The 17,123-nt window shown below is 68.5% G+C and overlaps 3 protein-coding genes across 5 annotated transcripts; 1 reads left to right on the forward strand and 2 right to left on the reverse strand.

Annotated features, from left to right (window-relative positions):
* The first annotated feature begins 29 nt into the window (after positions 1-29).
* On the forward strand, positions 30-5,178 carry TMEM259 (transmembrane protein 259). 3 transcript variants are annotated; one of them, XM_040990618.1, is made up of 12 exons: positions 96-371; positions 1,501-1,575; positions 1,657-1,773; positions 1,858-1,957; positions 2,042-2,152; positions 2,245-2,367; positions 2,454-2,554; positions 2,818-2,875; positions 3,024-3,107; positions 3,242-3,374; positions 3,907-4,006; positions 4,084-5,178. In XM_040990618.1, exons 1-12 carry the CDS (start codon positions 150-152, stop codon positions 4,600-4,602), a joined length of 1,743 nt encoding a protein of 580 aa, XP_040846552.1. In that variant the 5' UTR covers positions 96-149; the 3' UTR covers positions 4,603-5,178. The 3 variants fall into 3 exon arrangements, with proteins under 3 accessions (XP_040846551.1, XP_040846550.1, XP_040846552.1); XM_040990617.1 differs by having other exon boundaries at positions 30-371; positions 1,501-1,773; XM_040990616.1 differs by having other exon boundaries at positions 95-371; positions 1,501-1,773; positions 2,818-2,893; positions 2,985-3,107.
* A 40-nt stretch (positions 5,179-5,218) lies between these two features.
* Positions 5,219-10,616, reverse strand: GRIN3B (glutamate ionotropic receptor NMDA type subunit 3B). The gene is made up of 9 exons (XM_040990212.1): positions 10,059-10,616; positions 8,812-9,386; positions 7,441-8,488; positions 6,551-6,696; positions 6,357-6,472; positions 6,032-6,243; positions 5,799-5,963; positions 5,655-5,722; positions 5,219-5,582 (listed from the first exon to the last, which is right to left on the reverse strand). The coding sequence occupies exons 1-9, from the start codon at positions 10,614-10,616 to the stop codon at positions 5,219-5,221; spliced, it is 3,252 nt and encodes a 1,083-aa protein (XP_040846146.1).
* Positions 10,617-11,922: 1,306 nt separating this feature from the next.
* Positions 11,923-16,499, reverse strand: WDR18 (WD repeat domain 18). Its single transcript, XM_040990325.1, has 10 exons — positions 16,290-16,499; positions 15,804-15,914; positions 14,775-14,908; positions 14,332-14,473; positions 13,932-14,075; positions 13,750-13,814; positions 13,531-13,655; positions 13,198-13,364; positions 12,440-12,508; positions 11,923-12,249 (listed from the first exon to the last, which is right to left on the reverse strand). The coding sequence occupies exons 1-10, from the start codon at positions 16,497-16,499 to the stop codon at positions 12,118-12,120; spliced, it is 1,299 nt and encodes a 432-aa protein (XP_040846259.1). The 3' UTR covers positions 11,923-12,117.
* Between the last annotated feature and the right edge of the window lie 624 nt (positions 16,500-17,123).

Below are 17,123 nucleotides of genomic sequence, written 5' to 3' on the forward strand. Positions count from 1 at the left end.
TCTGGCCGCGGCTCGTTGGTCGCGCTGGGCCGCGGCCGGGAAGGGGAAGATGGCGGCTGCGGCGGCCGGGCGGCCGTGAGCGGCGCAGACAGGGACGCCCATGGCGGCCGGGAGGCGCCCCAGGGCAGCCGCGGGCCGTTGAGGGAGGCATGTCGGAGCACGCGGCGGCCGGGACGCCGGGGCCTGCGGGGCCCAACGGTGGCGGCCCTGGCCCCGCGCGCGGCCCGCGCACCCCCAACCTCAACCCCAACCCCCTCATCAATGTGCGCGACCGGCTCTTCCACGCGCTCTTCTTCAAGATGGCTGTGACCTACTCGCGCCTCTTCCCGCCCGCCTTCCGCCGGCTCTTCGAGTTCTTCGTGCTGCTCAAGGTGACCGCGAACCCCGACCTCCGGCGACCCTGAACCCTGAACCCCGAACCCCGACCTCCGGGACCCCGAACCCCGACCTCCGAGACCCCCCGACCTCCGGGACCCCGATCTCAGGGACCCTCAACCCCGACCTTCATCCGGACCCCGAGATCGGGCTCGGCCCCCTTTCTTCCATGTGCCACTTCCGCGCCCCCCGGACCTGAAGCCGGGTCCAGCCTGCACCCTGATACCCGCGGTCAGCAGCTGGACCCCTTCCAGGGGAAGCTTGAGGGTGCTGGGACCCCCTAACCCCAGGACCAGTGGCTGTCCTGACGGGGACTGTCACCCGGCCCAGTGCTGACGTGGGTCTGACACCTGCGCCTTGTTTTCCGGGGTGCCCCGATGCACCCCCAGATGTCAGCCCTTCCCAGGAGGAGCTGGGAGAGGATAGAGGCTGGACAGCGTGAGGTTCCTCTGAAGTTGTGGGGGGCTGAGTGAAGGGGACCCCAGGCCAAAGGGCTTGTCCACTGGCCCCGTGGCACGGCATGGCAGGGCATGGCATGGCATGGCAGGGCAGGGCAGGCCCAGCCGGTTTTGCTCTCCAGGTAGTCGGCCTGGCTCTGGTAGCCACACTGGAAGCCACCGTGGGCAGGCTGGGCATGTGTGGCCAAGGAGGACTGTGACTGCCCCCTCAGGAATGCCAGCTGTGGGCAGCTGGCAGTGGGCTTATCCTCCATGAAGCTCCGTGGGCTGGTCCTCCATGGATGGCAGGCTGTGGGTGACTGCAGTACTGTGGGCTGGTCCTCCATGGACAGCACTGATAATATAGTGTCTTGTTCCCTGCGCAGCTGCCCTGGCCAGGGAAACGTGTGGCTGTCTAGCCTGCCAAGCACAGCATGGCCCAGGGGTCCCCTCCAGGTGTCCCCCCTGTCTGGGACACACCCCCATTCCTTGTCCACAATTGGCCCTGTGCAGGCATCACCGCCCTCTGCAGGAGAGGGGGACTGGAGTTGTGGGTGCTGGGGTCCACAGGGTTGGCCAGGGGCAGGGGGCAGCTGTGCCCCAGAGCAGGACAATGTCCTGCTCGCCCCAGCCCAGTGGGGGCGGCTGTGTGTCCCCTGCTCAGACGGCCTGTCCCCTGGCCTCGCAGGCGCTGTTCGTGCTCTTCGTGCTGGCCTACATCCACATCGTCTTCTCACGCTCGCCCATCAGCTGCCTGGAGCACGTGCGTGACCGCTGGCCGCGGGAGGGCGTCCTGCGCGTGGAAGTGCAGCACAACTCGAGCCGTGCGCCCGTCTTCCTGCAGTTCTGCGATGGTGCCGGGGGCCGCGGGAGCTTCCCTGGCCTGCCCGGGGCGCCCGATGAGGAGGAGGAGGAGGAGGAAGAGCTGACCCTAGAGATGTTTGCCAACAGCTCCGTCAAGGTGGGCCGGGCTCCGTGGGCAGGCCCGGGAGGGAGGGATGCTCCCTGTGGGCAGGGCCACTGACCCCGCCTCTGCTCGCCCCAGTTTGAACTGGACATCGAACCCAAAGGGTTCCAGCTGCCCAGCAGCACCGAGGCGCTCAACGACAGCCACGAGTTCCCCTTCTCGGAGACGCCCGGCAAAGGTAGGTGCCTCAGCCCAGGGCTGATTGGAGGGCCAGCAGGGTGGCCTCTGGGTGCCCCCGGCTGACCCGCCCGCCCACCTGCAGGGTGGCCGCAGGAAGAGTACATTGTGGAGTACTCGCTGGAGTATGGCTTCCTGCGCTTGTCACAGGCCACACGTCAGCGCCTCAGCATCCCGGTCATGGTGGTCACCCTGGGTGAGTTGGGGGACCACAGGGGAGAGGAGGGTGGGGCCGAGCTGGCGCCACACCCAGGCCATGTGATGGATGGTTGCTGATCCCGCCCACAGACCCCACGCGGGACCAGTGCTTCGGGGACCGCTTCAGCCGCCTGCTGCTGGACGAGTTCCTGGGCTACGACGACATCCTCATGTCCAGCGTGAAGGGCCTGGCGGAGGACGAGGAGAACAAGGGTGTGGGGGCGGGGTCCAGGGGTGAGGGGCGGGGCCCTGGGGCGAGGGGCAGGGCCAGCTGCTCACCCGCCCCGCCCCCTCCACAGGCTTCCTGCGCAACGTGGTGTCGGGTGAGCACTACCGCTTCGTGAGCATGTGGATGGCACGCACGTCCTACCTGGCTGCCTTCGTCATCATGGTCATCTTTGTGAGTGCCGGGTAGGGGCGGTGCGGGCTGCGGGCCTGCGGTGTGTGGTCTGGGGGTGTGTGCCTGGGGATGCCGGCCTGGGGGTGCAGGCCTGGGGTGTGTGGTCTGTAGGTGTGTGCCTGGGGGTGCAGGCCTGGGGTGTGTGGTCTGTAAGTGCGGGCCTGGGGGTTTTGTGTGCCTGGGGTGTGTGGTCTGTAAGTGCGGGCCTGGGGGTGCGGGTCAGGGTGCATCTGGCCGCCCCACTCACCACCCTCTCGTCGCAGACCCTGAGCGTGTCCATGCTGCTGCGCTACTCGCACCACCAGATCTTTGTGTTCATCGGTGAGGCTGGGCTCCCCTGCTCCCTGGCTGTTACCTGGCTCCCCTTGTTGCCTCTGCTCCCCCAGCTCTCCCTGTTGCCCTGCTCCCCCAGCTCCCCCAGCTTCCCCAGCTCCCCTGTTCCGGCGTTCATGCTGCCCTGTGTCCACAGTGGACCTGCTGCAGATGCTGGAGATGAACATGGCCATCGCCTTCCCGGCGGCACCTCTGCTCACGGTCATCCTGGCCCTCGTGGGTGAGGCCTGCCCCCTGCCCGCCCCTGGCCTGAGGCCCCGCCCCTGGCCTGAGGCCCCGCCCCCAGCTCTGCGGCCCCGCCCCTGGCCTGAGGCCCCGCCCCTGTCCTGAGACCCCTCCCCGCTGCCCCCCCAGGGATGGAGGCCATCATGTCCGAGTTCTTCAACGACACCACCACGGCCTTCTACATCATCCTCATCGTGTGGCTGGCCGACCAGTACGACGCCATCTGCTGCCACACCAGCACCAGCAAGCGGCACTGGCTGCGGTGAGGGGCGGGGCCTGGGCGAGGGGAGGGGTGCCGGTGGGCGTGGCTGCGGGGAGGGCGGGGCCTCAGGCGTGTGGGTGTGACTGCGAGGAGGGCGGGGCCTCAGGCGTGTGGGTGTGGCTGTGAGGAGGGCGGGGCCTCAGGTGTGCGGGTGTGGCTGCGAGGAGGGCGGGGCCTCTGGCTGGCGGGTGTGGCTGCGAGGAGGGCGGGGCCTCAGGCCAGTGGGTGTGGCTGCGAGGAGGGCGGGGCCTCTGGCTGGCAGGTGTGGCTGTGAGGAGGGCGGGGCCTCGGGCGTGTGGGCGTGGCTGTGAGGAGGGCGGGGTCTCTGGCCGGCGGGTGTGGCTGCGAGGAGGGCGGGGCCTCAGGTCAGTGGGTGTGGCTGCGAGGAGGGCGGGGCCTCTGGCTGGCGGGTGTGGCTGTGAGGAGGGCGGGGTCTCTGGCTGGTGGGTGTGGCTGCGAGGAGGGCGGGGCCTCAGGCGTGTGGGTGTGCGCAGGGGCGGCGCTTGCTCAGGCCCCGCCCATCCACCTGCAGGTTCTTCTATCTGTACCACTTCGCGTTCTACGCCTACCACTACCGCTTCAACGGGCAGTACAGCAGCCTGGCCCTGGTCACCTCCTGGCTCTTCATCCAGGTGGGCGGGGCTTGGTGTGCCGGGGGCGGGGCTTGCGGGGCGGGGCTGCCGCTGACCCCTCCTCCACCCGCCCACAGCATTCCATGATCTACTTCTTCCACCACTACGAGCTGCCCGCCATCCTGCAGCAGGTGCGCATCCAGGAGACGCTGCTGCGGAGCCCGCCCCTGGGCCCCGGGGCGCCCTCGGCGCTGCCCGACGACCTCAACAACAACCTGGGCGGCCCCGCCGACGGCCCCGACCCCGGCCAGCCCCTGGCGCTGGGCCCCGGCTCCTCTGCCGCTGGCGGGGGCTCCGGGCCCGTGGCCTCCGCGCCCAGCTCCCTGGGGGCCGTGGCCGCCTCGGTGGCCGCCGCCGCCGGGGGTGACCTGGGTTGGATGGCTGAGACGGCCGCCATCATCACGGACGCCTCGTTCCTCTCGGGCCTGAGCGCCTCTCTGCTGGAGCGGCGGCCCCCCGACATCCCCAGCGCCCCCCAGGACAGCGTCTCCCAGAGCGACGCCGCCCCGGACCCGGCCCCCACGGTGGACACGGGGGACGGCAACAGCGCTGCCCCCGCAGCCTCGGTGGACGCACCCTCCCAGGCCGGGTCCTGAGCCCTGGGGCCCACCCACTGGCCTCACTGGAGCTCGTGGGGGCGGCCACGGCGGGCCCCCCGCCTCTGCCTGCCGGCCTGCTGCGGCTGGCTTGGGGCCCCCGGTCCCTGCTGAGAGGCGAGTCTGTGGTCTTGGAGATGGGGGGCAGGGCTAGGTGAAGTCTGGAGTCTCCGAGGGCCCATGGGGGTCCCCGGGGCGGCCCTGGGCAGTGACCGCGCATGCGTGCGTGCAGGAGAGGCCTGGGTGGGTGGGCGGGCGGCCCCGCAGCGCTGGCCGGGGTGGGCTCGGCCCTGGCGCTGCCCGGTGCTCCCTCTGCAGTGCCTTGAACACGCCCGGCCCCGCCGCGCACCAGGCCTGGGGCTCCCCGAAAGGGCAGCGCCCTGTCTGGGAGCAGCAGGGGTGCAGGTGCCAACAGCAGGAGCGGCGGCCGGCGCCGGGGTCCAGCCCTGCTCAGGGCGGGCGGTGAGCCGATCAGTCGGTGAGGAATGCGGGCGGGCGAGTGCTCATTCCACTCTATTTAATTGCAGTGTACAAGATTGTGTTTGTATATAGAATAAACTTCCTGGACAACCGCCAGCAGAGCCTGTGCACGACCAACTGGTGGGGCCGGCCAGGGTCACGGGGCGGGCGCGGGGGGCTCTCTTGCTTGCAGTAGGCGCAGGGGCCGGTGGCCGGCGCCCTCCTTGAGCTGGGCCAGCAGGTCCCCGCGCCGCACCAGGGCCTGGCGCAGCCGCTCCCGCACGCCCTCGATGTGCCGCTCCAGCTCCTGCAGCTCGCCGGGCCGCGGGGCGCCGGTGGGCATCGCGGTGGGCAGACGGCCGTTGGAGCACGGCCAAGTCAGGCCCTGCGCCTCGGGCTCCGGGGCTGCGTCCAGGAGGAAGCGCACACGTCGCTCCTTGCCCACCGCCCGGCGCACCCGTTTCCAGCGGCCTGTGCCCTCGGACTCGGCGGGCGTCTCGTGCTGCGGCTCCGTGGGGTCGCTGGGGACAGGGCACAGGGGCTGGACCGGACGTCCCCCCCCGGGGGGCAGGGGTAGCCCTGGCGAGGCTTACCTGGGCACGGGCTCCAGCCGCTCCTCGGGTCCCTCCCGCGGCTCTGCGTTGAGTGCTCGGTGGATTTTCTGACGGAAGACAGAGCGTGCTGATGGCACGCAGGACGGGGCAGGACAGGCCTCCCCAGCCGCACTGCCACCTCACCTGGCTGGTGTGCAGCCAGTATTGCAGCCGTGGGCTCCTGCGGATGCGGGGCAGCACAAGGTGGAAGAAGACGTGTTCGCCCAGCGAGCTGAGCAGGGCACTGCCCAGGCCCAGGCACAGCAGCACGAAGAGCCCCGAAAAGTGCGAGATGCCCATCTGTAGGGTCTGTGGGAAGCGGGGCGCTGCGAGGCCGGCTGCGAGGACAGGCGCTGTTCCCCCCTCCCCCAGGTGACCAGCAGCGGGGAGAGCGAGGGTGCCAGAGAGAACCCAGGGGGGCACAGCGCCCAGCCCACCTCGGTCACTGCGAAGACGCGCTTCCCACATGGCACCATCTTGTACCATTTGTCGTGCAGCAGGTCGAAGAATCCTGAGGACTTGTAGCGGCTGATGAATTCGGACAGGTTGGAGGTGAGTGGAGAGTCCCGGGGCAGCCCAATGCCGTAGCCTGGATGATGGGGGTGAGGCGGCTGATGGGACGGGGTGGGAAGGCTCCCCACGCACCCCAGCCCGACCCGGCCCGTCCTGGCCCGGCCCTGCCCACCACCACCTCCGCCTCACCCTCGATGGCAAAGGGCTTCCCCACGGTCAGCAGCTTGCAGTCAGCGTCAATGGACACCTCGTAGTCCAACAGCGACTTATCCATGATGAAGGCGTTGAGCTGCGGGGGATCGCTCCTGTGGGGTCGGGGTGGGGGGCTCTCAGCGGGGGACCCCCATCACCCTCCTTCTGTCCCTGACCGGCCCGGCCCTCACGTGAGCATGGCGACGCCGTGCGGGGTGGTGGGCGCGCTGTGACGCCGCATGTGCGCGTGCATCTCGGGGAAGCTCTTTTTGATGTAGGTCTCGGCGCTGCTCTCCCACACCGTGCCGAAGCGGAAGCCCTGGGATGGGTGGTGCAGCTGTGGGGAGACCCACGGGGGTGGCTGGCTCGGCGGGTCTGTTGGGGGCGCGGGCGCACAGACAGCCCTGCCTGGCGGATCGGCTGCACCTGCGGCGGGGAGGGACTCCACAGCCGCACCCTGCGGTTGGAAACACCCCCATGCCCATTTCTCCCTCCCGCCTTCGGGGTCGCCGCAGGAGCAGGCTGCGCCGACAATAGGAGGCGCTGGCAGACCCCACTTAGAGACCTTGTGGTGGGGGCGCTGAGGCTGGAGCTGTGGGCAAAGCCCCAGTTCACACGGGTTCAAGTCCCTGCTGCACCACTTCCCATCCAGCTCCCTGCTGATGCCGGGGGTGGGGGGAGCAGAGGATGGTCTGAGTGGGCCTGCACCCACCCCTCAAACAGGAGACCCCGTGGAGGTCCTGTCTTCAGCCTGGCCAGTCCCTGGCTGCCCCAAGCAAGCATCCCTGCTTCCTCTGCCCTTCAAATAAATGATCTCTTTAAAAAAAAAAAAAAAAAGGCAGAATATTCAGAACAGAGCCCACAGCTACTCTGGCCAGCCCTCTGTGTGGCCTCTCCACTTCCTGGGTGCCCCTGTGTCCCTCGCTCCTCTGCCTCAGCTCCAGCTCACAGACCAGCGCTCGCCTCTCCCTCCACGTCAGCCACCCATCCCAGCACCTCTGCCTGGCCCCTCTCAGCGCGACAGGGGAAGCCGTACTCCCACGACCCGCCCGTTAACTCCAAGGCCGTCGGCCACCCCCACCTTGGGGTCATGGATCCCCGACAGCTCCTCGAAGGTCTTGTCCCCGACCATGACGGCGGCCAAGTTGGCCGTGTAGCTTGACAGCACCAGCAGACAGAAGATGGCCCAGAGGTTCATGACGAAGCGGCCGGTGGGGCATTTTGGCGTCTTGCTGGACACGGTGCGGCCGAAGAGGATGGCATAGCACAGGTTGAGGGCCGACGAGTAGGAAAAGACGGTGTCACGGTTGCGGCCGCGGGGCGTGAGGCCGTAGGGGCTGCGCCATTCATACAGGGTGAGGAACAGAGCGGTGAGGTGCAGGGCGGCGAACACGCCCACCCACATGGACCAGTGCAGCGGCCACATGAAGGCGCCGATGGGCGAGGCCGTGTCCCGCGCCCGCACCAGGATGCCCAGGCTGGTGGAGAAGAAGGGGCTGGTGAAATCCACCACCTGGGAGCGGGCAGAGTTGATGCTGAAGCTGGTGACGGCCATGTGGGCCCTTCCGGCCAGCAGGTCGCCCACCAGGCCGGTCCAGCGGCCGTCGCGCAGGGCGCCATACTTGCCATCGCCCACAATGTAGAGCTCGAAGGCAAAGGGTGCGTCCTCTGCAAGCCGTTCCAGCAGGTCGATGCAGTAGCCGTAACAGCACTTGTGCAGTGTGCGCGGTGCCGAGCCGTTGGCTAGGGCTGCAAACAGCGCGTCCAGGGCAGCCGAGTCACTGGTGCCAGGATCCAGGCACAGCTGTCCGGCAGGGCACTGCCCGTCCTCATCTGGCTCACGTGCGAACACAAACGGGTGCTCCACCAGTGTCACTACCCGCAGCTTGGGCTGGGCCTGTGCTCCCAGCGGGGGTGGGGGCCTCCTGGCTGCGGCCGTGGCAGTAACTGCGCCAGGCTCCAGCTGCAGCCGCCCATCCTGCCAGCTGCCCACCGTTGTCCAGGCAGGGGCTCCCATCGGGTCGTGACGCAAGCTCCATACCTTGAATTGCCGAGACAGGTGCACTTGGGAGCTGGGGGTCACCCACACGGGGCCCGTGCGGCCCCGGAAGGTCGTGTTGGCCAGGACCCTGGGGGGAACAGGGGTGTCAGCCGCTCCCACAATGCACACTGCAGGCATCCCATCTCCCTGTCTGCGTGCTGGCTGCTTGAGGGATTCAATGGACACTGCCCCCTGCTTTGGAATCCTGGAGGGACACAGCCAGGCAGGGCGCAGTGGGGCCAGCTGGAGTTGTACCTTAACCGGAGTACGTGACCACTCCACCACCCCAGGGTAGGTGGGGGTACAAGCCGCGACCCCCTGGACCTCATCCTTGCATATTTCTTTCCCTTCCCAGTTCCCTGCCCCGAGTGACCTGCGGGGTTGGTGCTGCTGTGCCTGAGCCCTGCTTACCGTGCCAGGAGACGCCTGGAAGAGTCTGGCCTGGGTGCCTGTGGGTCCTCGCAGCTTGCCCGTGCGGGGAGCAAGGCACGATCAGGCTGTACCCTGGCTGCGGTGCCCAGTGCACGTGCTATCAATTCCACGGCATCATGCACGGCGGCCTCCAGTGGGGGCTGGGCCACCTCGCCTAGTGCCAGCAGCCCAGGTGGCAGGCCGGTCGTGGGCAGGGCCTCAGCGGCTAGTGGAGTACCCAGCAGCCAGTGTGGGCCCAGGGGAGCAGCCTCCAGCACCCGGAGGGCATGCGGGGCATCACAGCCAAGGAGGACGGCTACGGGGACGGGCGCCCCTAGGGGGGCCAGGCGAGCCTGAATGTCTGCAGCCTCGGGACCCAGCCGGCCCAGGTCCAGCACGAACTGAGGGGCCCGGCCAGCCTGGCTTGTCCAGAGGGCCACCAGGCCACCAGGGTCCCGGACACGGCACAACACCAGGACCACATCCTCCCAGGCGTGCGCCCGCAGCACCGACACCAGCACCTCCAGCAGCGTGTCCAGGGGGCAGGCCCAGTCAAGCTGCAGGTGAAATGGGGTCTGGGAAAAGAGGGTGCCATGTAAGGGTCGGGGGGCCTCCCAGCCGCAGCCTCCACCACCAGGCCTCCTGAGCCGTGTAATTGGGGGGCTGGCTGAGGCGCCGTGCCTTGGGCCTTCTGGAAAGGTTCCCAGCATTTGCCCTTAGCGGTTTGCCTAAGGAGGGCAGGGCAATGCCCGACGAGGACAGCAGACTGGGCAGCAGGCCAGGCTGGTTCCAGAATCCAGACAGTGCCGGGTCCCAGGCCTGGCTCGGGTGCAGTTACCACAGCCGGCAGCAGAGGGCGCCACAGGCCCGGGTTTGGGTCTGGGGGACCCCAGCTTGGCATCCTGAAAACCGGGCTCAGGAGAAGGCAGGCGTGGAAGGAGGGGGCGGCTGAGGCGGCTGGCCCTGGGGGCACAGTGGACCCTTAGGGGTGGAAAGGTGGGAAGCAGGGCTGCTTCTGCGTCCCCGCCACGGGGAACCAGGACCTGGGGTGTCGACGGGAGGGAAGGGAGGGACCATGGTGAGCTGTGAGGCTCTGGCACGAGGAGGAGGAGGAGGGGAGGGTCCGCCCCCAACACACAGCTGGAGAGGGGTCGCCATGGAGCCTGGCTCGTCCCGGCAGCGTGGGAGCCGAACCAGAGACAGCCAACCACGAGGGGAACCCTTGGCCCAAGTCCCGCGCCTCGCACCCAGGACTGCTCCAGGTCCCTGCGTCCCGGGGTTCCCTCCCCCGCGCGTCCGGTGCCCGAGTCCTCCTCCCCTCCCCCGGGGGATGGGGGTGGCTGGGTCCTGCTCCCCCGCATCCCGCCCGCGCGTACCGGGGCGCCGAGGGGCGCGCGCGCCTCCCGCCGCAGCACGCTCAGCACGGGGGTCTCGGTGGCGGCGGCCAGGAAATGCAGCTGCAGCAGCTCGGGTCGCGCTTCGGGAAAGGCCAGCAGGGCCACCACACCCGGCGGCGCCGCGAGGAGCTGGCAGAGGCCGCGGGCCAGTGAGGCGGGGTCGCGCGCAGGGGCCGTGGTGACCACCAGCTCCAAGCTCAGGTTGAACGGTAGCTTAGTGGCCTGAGCGGCCCGGGTCAGGGCGCCGCGGACACGGGCGCGGGCGGTGGGCGCGCGGGGCAGCAGGGCGCCCAGGCGCACCGAGCCCCCCAGGCGCGCCAGAACGCCGCACGGCTGTGGGTGTCCGCGGATGGGCGCAGGCTCCCAAGCCAGCAGCAGCCCAAGCCACAGCACCCGCACAAACTCCATGGTAAAAGTTGCCGCCGGCGGAGGCGCACGGGTGCCCGGCGCGCTCGCTGCCCGCCCCTCCGCTGGTCCGCTGTGCGTCCGTTCCTGGGATTGAGCGGGTGCGGTGTGGACCAGGCCCGTGCGCCCCGATGCTGAGCCGCTGTCCCCTCCTTTCTCTGCTGGCTGCTCCGGGGGTGAGGGCGGCGGGGTCACCACGCTGGACCCTAGATGCCTGAGGTCCGGGAGGGGTCACTCTTGCCCCACTGTGCGCCCTGTGGAGATAAGCGGGTGTACCTGTCTAAAGGCGCTTCTGCAGTATCCCCCCACCACCACAGGCGCCCGGCACCCTCCCACCGCCGGCCCTATCCAGGGGCCCCCACTCTGTGCTCTCTCTAGTGTCCAGAGAGAACGTCTCTAGAATCTCTAGCTACTGGTGCGCACTGATGGGTGACAGGACTCTCGCCTCCCCCTTCTGCAGCCCCAGAACCTTCCATAGCTCCTGGCTGCCATCCAGGCCTGCCCAGGGCACCAGAGGTACTGGATTAACACTCGTGGGGGCGGCGGCAGGAAGCCAGAGCTGGCGGCTCCCAGGATCCCTTGGGAACGCTCTGCCAGGGTCACCGCCGAGGAGAACCACTAAGCCGCCACAATGCGCCCACGCCAGTCAGCGGACATGGCCGCTTCCCCCTCACCATCTCCTGGGATGCTACTCTGCATCCCCAGTTCTGAGCCGGGGAGGGGTTGATCCACTCCCACACCCTTGAGTGAGAGAGGCAGGCGCCACGGGGTATACTCGCCCTGGGAGGGGTGGGGATGACGGTGTGGACAGGGAGGGGCTGAGCCACCCCCCAGGGGCCAGCAATCGGACAGGACACCTGGGTGGGGGAGGATTTCCCCACTCAGTCCGTGGGGTCCTCAGCGCCACGCGCCCAAGCCTGCTTGCTCCCCAGGCCCACGTCCAGGGTTCAGACAAGTGCAGGCTGGCGTCCAAGGGGACGAGAAGGGCTGCAGTCTCGCTGGCACAGGTGGCCTGGACAGCCAGTCCAGCCAGAACAGGACAGAGCTGCATGAGCTCAGAGCTGGCAGCCGCCGCTGTCTGCGGTCACCCTGGCACCCACTGCTTCTCTGGGATTTCCTGGACCATTCATCAGAGCCGCCAGCCTGGGGGCAGCCCTTCTGGAAGGTTCTGTGGGCGCAGGGCCAGGCCCCTACCATCCGCCCCTCGCACCCCGTCCATCCTTGCCGTGACCCCTCTGTCCACCAGCTGGGCTCCCGAGGTGGTGGTAAGGAGAGACACAGACACCAACAGGGAGGGTTTTTCTGTCATTTTCTTAAAAACAAAATAAAACAAACAAAAAACCCAGCACCACCCATGAGGCCTCACACACAAGAGACGCAGAGTGTCCCCCACATGGGGGACCCCGGGGGGCAAGCAGGGTGGCCGGCGGTGGCAGGCAGCTCAGCCCCAGCGTTCTGAGGTCACAGCCCTGCCCTGCCCTGCCCGGCTCTGGCCGCCCCCGGCTCACTTGGCCGGCCGCGTGATGATGTGCGTGGAGAAGTCGAACAGGTCCCGGTTGATCTTTCGCAGGCTGTGCACCTCCTCCTCCAGCGCCGTCACGCGCACCCGCAGCCGGTCCTGGCCACCCAGCACGCTCTGGGTGGGTGGTTGGGGGGAGTGTGGGCAAGGGTCAACAGGTGATGGGACCTCGGGGCCCCTCACACCCAGAAGACCACACCCCGTGTCCTCTGCCCCGCCCCTGCCCGATGTCCCATCCATCTGCCCCGTGCTGCATCCACACACGCCCTGCCCACCACAACATCACACCGTCCACTGCCCTGCCCACCTTCTCCATGGTGCCGCACATAACCTTGTGTAGCTGCTCTGTGCGGTCCAGGTAGCTGGGCTCTGACCCCTGCAACACAAGGCCAGGGTGAGCATCCATCCTGAGCCCAACCTGCCTCCAGAAGCAAACTGCCCGACTTCCAGGCCTTGGAAGATGCAACCCAGTCGAGGAGGTGCCAGGCAGAGACCGGTCCCCAAGGCAGCAAAGTTATTCATGGCTGGACATGGCCCTGGAGCCTGGTACGGCCCGGCTCGGCCTGGACCCTGCATCTGCGCCCCTCCCTGAGGCCTCCCACAATCCCAACCCCACAGCAACACTCGTGCAGGCTCCCAGGGGCGGGTGGTTCCTGGCGTGGGCGCCACGTCCCACAGTGCCTTTCACGTACAACGTAGGCATGCGCAGAGGGAGGGAGGCAATGCTGGGAGATGCCAAGGACACAGGCCAGCCCTGGGCAGGGTGAGGGTGGGCAGCGGGAAAGCTGAGCAGACTTGGGGCAGCAGGGGAGGGGTCACAGCAGGAAGGGACACCCAGCGGAGCCTGGGAGAGACGGGCTGTACTCCCAACGGCTCCCACTGAAATCCTGGCTCCCAGGAAAGGCAATGGCCCCAGTCTGGGACACTGCCCCCAGCCTAGGACACAGACCCCAGGACATGGCTTCCAGCCTAGTACACAGGCCCCAGGACATTCCCAACGCAGGACATGGATCCCAGCTAACGAACACCCCATCCTATCTCCACAGGGCCGCGGGAGGCACGCACCTGCTGGTGGAGACCCAGGCGCAGCGTGAAGCCCCCTCGGTGGGGCTCATCCCCGTGTTCTGCCCCCAGCAGGTGCCTGTTGAAGTAGGGCAGCGGCAAGCTGGGCCGGAAGTCAGAGCTGAGCATGCCCACGGGTGCCAGCATGATGACTGCGTTGGTCACAGGGCCTGGGGGGTTGGTGGGTACAGAGGTCAGCCTTGTGGGCTGGCCCCCATCCCGCTCCATGCCCAGTCCCCACTCGCTGCCCTGCCCCATGCCCACCCTGCCTGTCCCTGTCCCTTGGCCTGCCCCATGCCTGCTCTCTGCCCTGCCTGGTCCCCGCTCCCTGCCCACCTTTGAGTGCCACGGTACGGACGCACTGCTTGCTCCGTATGTCCCACAGGCGCACCGTCTCATCGTGGGAGCCGGACAGCAGCAGGGTGCTGTCCGTGGACACCGACAGACATGTGACCTGGTTCCTGTGGGGCACACACAGTGTTGGGGTCCCGCTCAAGGGGTGGGGGAAGGAGACCCGGCCAGGCATGCATACAATCCCCGTGGGGAACAGCCCACCTGTGCCCTCGGAAAACCTTCCCAGCCTCCTGCTCCGGCTGGAAGCTCCGCTCGCTCTGCCCGGGCTGTGGGACCAAGAACCACAGGATGGACAAGGGGCCATGTGGAGGGCGGGGCCTTGTGAGGGGCGGGGCCTCGTGATGGACAGGGAGCTGTGGAGGGCGGGGCCTCCCGTCACTCACCCAGGTGCAGAGGTCCACCTGGAAGATGGAGCCGTCGCTGCCCCCGCAGAACATGTGGTGCTCGGCCAGGTCCATGGTGACGGCCATGATGCCCACGTCGAACAGCACGGACAGCAGCAGCTCCCCCGACGAGATCTCCCACAGCTGGAGGGCAGGCAGGGCCAGGCTGGGGCCTCGGGGTGCAGCACGGGCCAGCACCCACAGAACCCTGGACCGTGGGGGGCCCATGTGCGTGCTGTCACCAGGAGGGGGCCTGGAGTTCGCTGCATGTGGGGGTTTGGAGGGTGTGCAGGCCCCCTCCCTCGGGCTGGGCACCCTTCTGACACCCTGTGGCATGGGGTGGGGGGCAGGAGGCATCCCTCGCCTGGGGGGTCCCGAGTGGAAATGCGACCGGTGCTACCTTCACTGTCTGGTCCAGTGAGGAGGTGGCCACCCTGGCCAGGGGGCCCCCACAGCCGCAGTGCAAGTCTGTGACCGGGAGCGTGTGGCGAGACCAGACGTGCCGTGGAGCAGGGATCCTGGCGGGGTCCACCTGCAGCACGCTGTGGGGTGCAGAGGGGCTCAGGGAGGTTCCCTGCCATCTCTCCAACACGGAGGGTAGCTGAGGGTCCCTGGACAACACCTCCACACTCCAGGCCCTCAGGGCCTTGGGTACCCTGCCCCTGGCAGGTAGGGGTACCCCGGGCGGCTGGCCCAGGTGGGGGGCAGGGGGACCCAGGGTGGCCGGCCCAGGTCGGGGGCAGGGGGACCCCGGGCAGCTGGTTCAGGGGGGCAGGGGTACCCCGGGCGGCTGGCCCAGGTCGGGGGCAGGGGGATCCCGGGCAGCTGGTTCAGGGAGGCTACCTGCAGAGGTTCCAGGCTAGCACCAGGCAGTCCTTGCCCCCCGACAGGAAGTGGCTACTGTCCCCAGTGAACTTGAGACACGAGACATCTTGGTAGTGCCGGCTGAGGATCACCAGCAGGTTCCCAGTACAGACCTGGGGGCAGGGAGGGGCAGACACGCAGGCTGCAGTTGCGGGACCCCCAGCCCATGTCTGCAACCCCTGCTTGGCTCCGATCCCGATGCTGAAGGAGGCGCAGGGTGCTGGGAAGAGACACGGGGTGTGGGGGTAACATGCACTCCAGCCTCGAGGTCCTGGACACAGCATTATCAGAAAACAGGGTTCATGGGGCCGGCACTGAGGAGCAGCACTGGCATCCAACAGGGGCACCAGTTCATGCCCCGGCTGCCCCACTTCCCATCCAGCTCCCTGCCTGTGGCCTGGGAAAGCAGTGGAGGACGGCCCAAAGCCTTGGGACCCTGCACCCGCGTGGGAGACCTGGAAGAAGCTCCTGGCTCCTGGCTTCAGTCTGGCCCAGTCCTGGCTGGTTCAGCCATCTCTCCATATGGGTTCCTATAGGCTGGGAGAAAACTTCAGCCTGGGGTCCCAGGGGTGTGGGTATCGCCTAGCCCTGACGGGGGTGGGGGGACACCCCAGGTCACCCACACAGATGTAGAAGGTGGTTCTAGCAGTGGCGAGCGGGTGCCCCCCTGGTGGCAGGAGCAAGAGCACCCCAGACTGGCTCATTGAACCCCCAAGTTGCCCCTGGTTCCCAACCCCGGTGGGGGGTGGGTCCTGGGTGGGGCAGGGCATTGGTCTGATGCAGGATGAGGCTCTGTAGATGGGACCTGCCCAGCTTGGCACAGTCCAGCGGCCTCCTGGGCAGGCATACCTGACCTTGGGGCGGGGGTGGACAGTGCCTGCCCCCTGCTCGCCCAGCGAAGACCTCGCAGCCCACCTGGACAGGCCGGCGACTGTGTGTCCTGCCCATGCTGGCCCTGCAGGCTCCTCCTGCCCTGCCCTGAGCAGAGGGGGCCCCTGCTTCTCCTACCTCCCATAGGTATATGCTTTCTGCGATGCCCGCCAGGACGTAGAGGCCGTTGGGCGAAGTGGTCAGACAGGTGACGGGCCCGGGACACATGATCTTCTGTTGCAGCTGGTCCTGGGGGAATGCACAGGGGGCTCTGAGGGGACACAGGGGGAGCGCATGGGGCCGGCCTAGGGTCTGCATGCAGCTCACCCCTGCCGGGGGCTGGAAATCGGAGGCTCGGGCAGCGGGATGGACGCCCCCCCCAGCCCGGTGTCCTGATGTCCAGCCTGGGAAGCCTGGACAGGCGTCCATTGAGAGCTGGAAGACCCTCCAACCTCCCTCCTCGGTCCCCGACTGCAAACGACCCCACGCAGCACCCCGTGCACCCTGGCCCCTGGAAACACGCCCCTGCAGCTGCTTCCAGCCCAGGGCCCCCCATGTCCACCCTCAGCTGGCCACGTGCACACAGGCGCTCCCTGGACACACGCGGCCCCTCCTGCCGCCCACCTTGCGCTGCACCTCCCAGGCGCTGATGTAGTTCTTGCCCAGCTGCGCGGCCAGCAGGTACTCGCCATTGAGCAGCGCCAGGCCGCGGGGCCCCGCCTGCCCGCCGCGGTACGTGAGCAGGTTGGCGCCCGAGTGCAGCTCCCACACCACGCAGCTCCACAGCGGGGCCGCCGAGTCCGTACACACGGCCACTTCCATGGGCGCCGCCATCTTGCCGCCCCGGAAGTGCGACATCACCACCGAGACGCGGCCGCGCTAGAGCGGCCAGCGCGCGCCAGGGCGCCTGCGCGCCGCCTGACCGGCGCCTGCGCCCTACGGTGTTGTGTAACGCGGAGGGGCACTTCCGCCCGGCGTGCGGGTGGTCCTAGGGAGGCTCGCGGGGGGCGGTCCTGGTCGCCCGGGTCCTCGGGGGGCGCGCTGGGTCCTCCCGCCTCCTCGGGGGTCGCCCCCGGTCCTTCCGCCTCTCTGGGGGCGCGCTGGGTCCTCCCGTCTCCTCGGGGGTCGCCCCGGGTCCGCCCCCCCGGCTCCCCTCGCGGCGTCCGGCGACGGCGTGGCCACCAGGAGGCGCGCGCGAGCCGCCGGCTGCAAGCCGCAGTGGCCGCCCACCTGTACCCCAATAACCCAGCGCTGGTCCCCGGCGTGTCACATCTCGCGTGTGTGTGTGTGTGTGTGTGTAGACGCACAAGACCCTGCACCCCGAAGTCGTGGTCTCCGGGTTGGGTCCAACAGCAGCAGGTGAAGCACGCAGGGACCGTGAGGCCGTGAGGGGCTGGGTGGAGGCGGGCACTCCCCGGGCAGCGATGGGCAGGCAGCTGGGCCAGGACGGTCCCCACT

This window comes from Ochotona curzoniae, unplaced genomic scaffold, assembly GCF_017591425.1.
Source record: "Ochotona curzoniae isolate NIBS_2020 unplaced genomic scaffold, NIBS_Ocur_1.0 contig_605, whole genome shotgun sequence".
Taxonomy (NCBI): Eukaryota; Metazoa; Chordata; class Mammalia; order Lagomorpha; family Ochotonidae; genus Ochotona; species Ochotona curzoniae.

Excerpts from the sequence above, each read along its gene's own strand:
- TMEM259 (XM_040990616.1), top strand. The coding sequence starts at position 150 with ATGTCGGAGCACGCGGCGGCCGGGACGCCGGGGCCTGCGGGGCCCAAC. Across the intron at positions 3,108-3,241 it reads GGTCATCCTGGCCCTCGTGG|GGATGGAGGCCATCATGTCC; the intron begins GTGAGGCCTGCC and ends CTGCCCCCCCAG. Across the intron at positions 3,375-3,906 it reads AGCAAGCGGCACTGGCTGCG|GTTCTTCTATCTGTACCACT; the intron begins GTGAGGGGCGGG and ends ATCCACCTGCAG.
- GRIN3B (XM_040990212.1), bottom strand. The coding sequence starts at position 10,616 with ATGGAGTTTGTGCGGGTGCTGTGGCTTGGGCTGCTGCTGGCTTGGGAG. Across the intron at positions 6,473-6,550 it reads CACGGCGTCGCCATGCTCAC|GAGCGATCCCCCGCAGCTCA; the intron begins GTGAGGGCCGGG and ends CCGACCCCACAG. Across the intron at positions 5,964-6,031 it reads CCTCGCTCTCCCCGCTGCTG|ACCCTACAGATGGGCATCTC; the intron begins GTCACCTGGGGG and ends CGCTTCCCACAG.
- WDR18 (XM_040990325.1), bottom strand. The coding sequence starts at position 16,499 with ATGGCGGCGCCCATGGAAGTGGCCGTGTGTACGGACTCGGCGGCCCCG. Across the intron at positions 13,365-13,530 it reads CCGTACCGTGGCACTCAAAG|GCCCTGTGACCAACGCAGTC; the intron begins GTGGGCAGGGAG and ends CCAACCCCCCAG. Across the intron at positions 12,509-13,197 it reads GCCTGGGTCTCCACCAGCAG|GGGTCAGAGCCCAGCTACCT; the intron begins GTGCGTGCCTCC and ends CTTGTGTTGCAG.